Below are 1774 nucleotides of genomic sequence, written 5' to 3' on the forward strand. Positions count from 1 at the left end.
CGGTGGAAGCGGCTGTCATACAGACACAGAGACACAGAAACACGGTGGAAGCGGCTGTCATACAGAGAGAGACACAAAAAACACGGTGGAAGCGGCTGTCATACAGACACAGAGACACAGAAACACGGTGGAAGCGGCTGTCATACAGAGAGAGACACAGAAACACGGTGGAAGCGGCTGTCATAAAGAACACAGCTCCCTGTACCGGGAAAATCTTGGAAAAATAATCATATAAACCCAAACATGGAGACATGATTATTGATGTTTTTGTAGAACTCTTCACAATAAATAAACCTGATTTATTTCTCAACATCATCTGTGTCTTTATACATTTAACTGAAATATCCACAGACGACGTTCTTTATAGCATCATCCTAAATGCATTAGCCAGTAGCTCCTCCCACATGCATCCAGGGCTCCGGAACATATTTTTGACAGGCAACGAGCAGCAAAGTTGTAGGGCACCGAAAAAGGGGCGGGGCATGCCAATTGTTCACGTGAATGGTGTTCAGTGTGAATGCACCTTTAGGGGGCGTCCTACTTTCCACGCCTTTACGAACAGCTCGCACAGACGACGACAGCTTCTCCTGCTTCTTATCGGAACCTATCAACATAAAAGAACAGCAGCAACTTATGTCCAGTCGGTTTCAAACATGGCCGAGCACACGCAGAGCCGGTCATGATGAGACTTTGTTCATTTACATGAGTGAAGGAGAACAGCTGTTAGTGTGCAGAGAATCAGCATCAGCTCTTTTATTGTGAAAACCAGGAATGTTTGTGTTCAGATGAAATGTTTGCAGCTTTTATGTCAAACCACAAGACTAAAGTGTCCTGCAGGTCAACCTTGACACCACAAACGTCAGCTGCAACCTCTAAATCGCAATGACAAGTTATAAACCTTTACTAACGATCAAACATGGATCAGCTTTTTCTGACGCGGAGAAAGTGCCGTTTCATAGCGGAGTTTTATGTTGGCGTTTCATGTTGGCGTTTCATGTTGGCGTTTCATGTTGGCGTTTCATGTTGGCGTTTCATGTTGGCGTTTCATGTCAGCGCCAAAGCTCAATTCTGTTACTGGTCACAGTATTTAATGAAGTCCCGTTAGCTATCACACAGCTAGAGTGCAGATGTGGCTGTAATCAGGAACCATTTGGAGCACCGGAACCGCAATCATATCCTTAACTTTTCCTCCGGGTCCGTGCAGCCAAGAAAAACAGTTCAGAACTGACTGCAGTATTTAGAAAACTACGTGCAAATATCATTGTCAATTTTCATTCGGGCTAACTGGCATGACAGCTAGCGTTCTACAGAACAGTAGCGGTCTGCAGCACGCTAGCGGTCTACAGAACGCTAGCCGTCTACTACACGCTAGCCATCTACTACACGCTAGCCATCTACTACACGCTAGCCGTCTACTACACGCTAGCCGTCTACTACACGCTAGCCGTCTACTACACGCTAGCCGTCTACTACACGCTAGCCGTCTACAGAACGCTAGCGGTCTACAGCACGCTAACGGTCCACAGCACGCTAGCCGTCTACAGAACGCTAGCGGTCTACAGAACGCTAGCGGTCTACAGCACGCTAACGGTCCACAGCACGCTAGCCGTCTACAGAACGCTAGCGGTCTGCAGCACGCTAGCGGTCTGCAGCACCCTAGCGGTCTGCAGCACCCTAGCGGTCTGCAGCACGCTAGCGGTCTGCAGCACCCTAGCGGTCTGCAGCACGCTAGCGGTCTGCAGCACCCTAGCGGTCTACAGCACGCTAACGGTCC

At 48.6% G+C, this 1774-nt stretch overlaps 1 protein-coding gene across 1 annotated transcript in view; it reads right to left on the reverse strand.

Moving 5' to 3' along the window:
- The window catches only part of ythdc1 (YTH domain containing 1), a gene marked incomplete in the record, with an annotated part of 14957 nt that overhangs the window by 7345 nt on the left and 5838 nt on the right, over positions 1–1774 (reverse strand). Inside the window, 1 exon segment of the mRNA XM_024261144.2 lies at positions 524–604. Within this exon segment, the coding sequence (XP_024116912.1) occupies positions 524–604 (81 nt within the window).

The sequence above is a fragment of the Oryzias melastigma genome, unplaced genomic scaffold (assembly GCF_002922805.2).
Source record: "Oryzias melastigma strain HK-1 unplaced genomic scaffold, ASM292280v2 sc00318, whole genome shotgun sequence".
NCBI classification, from domain to species: domain Eukaryota; kingdom Metazoa; phylum Chordata; class Actinopteri; order Beloniformes; family Adrianichthyidae; genus Oryzias; species Oryzias melastigma.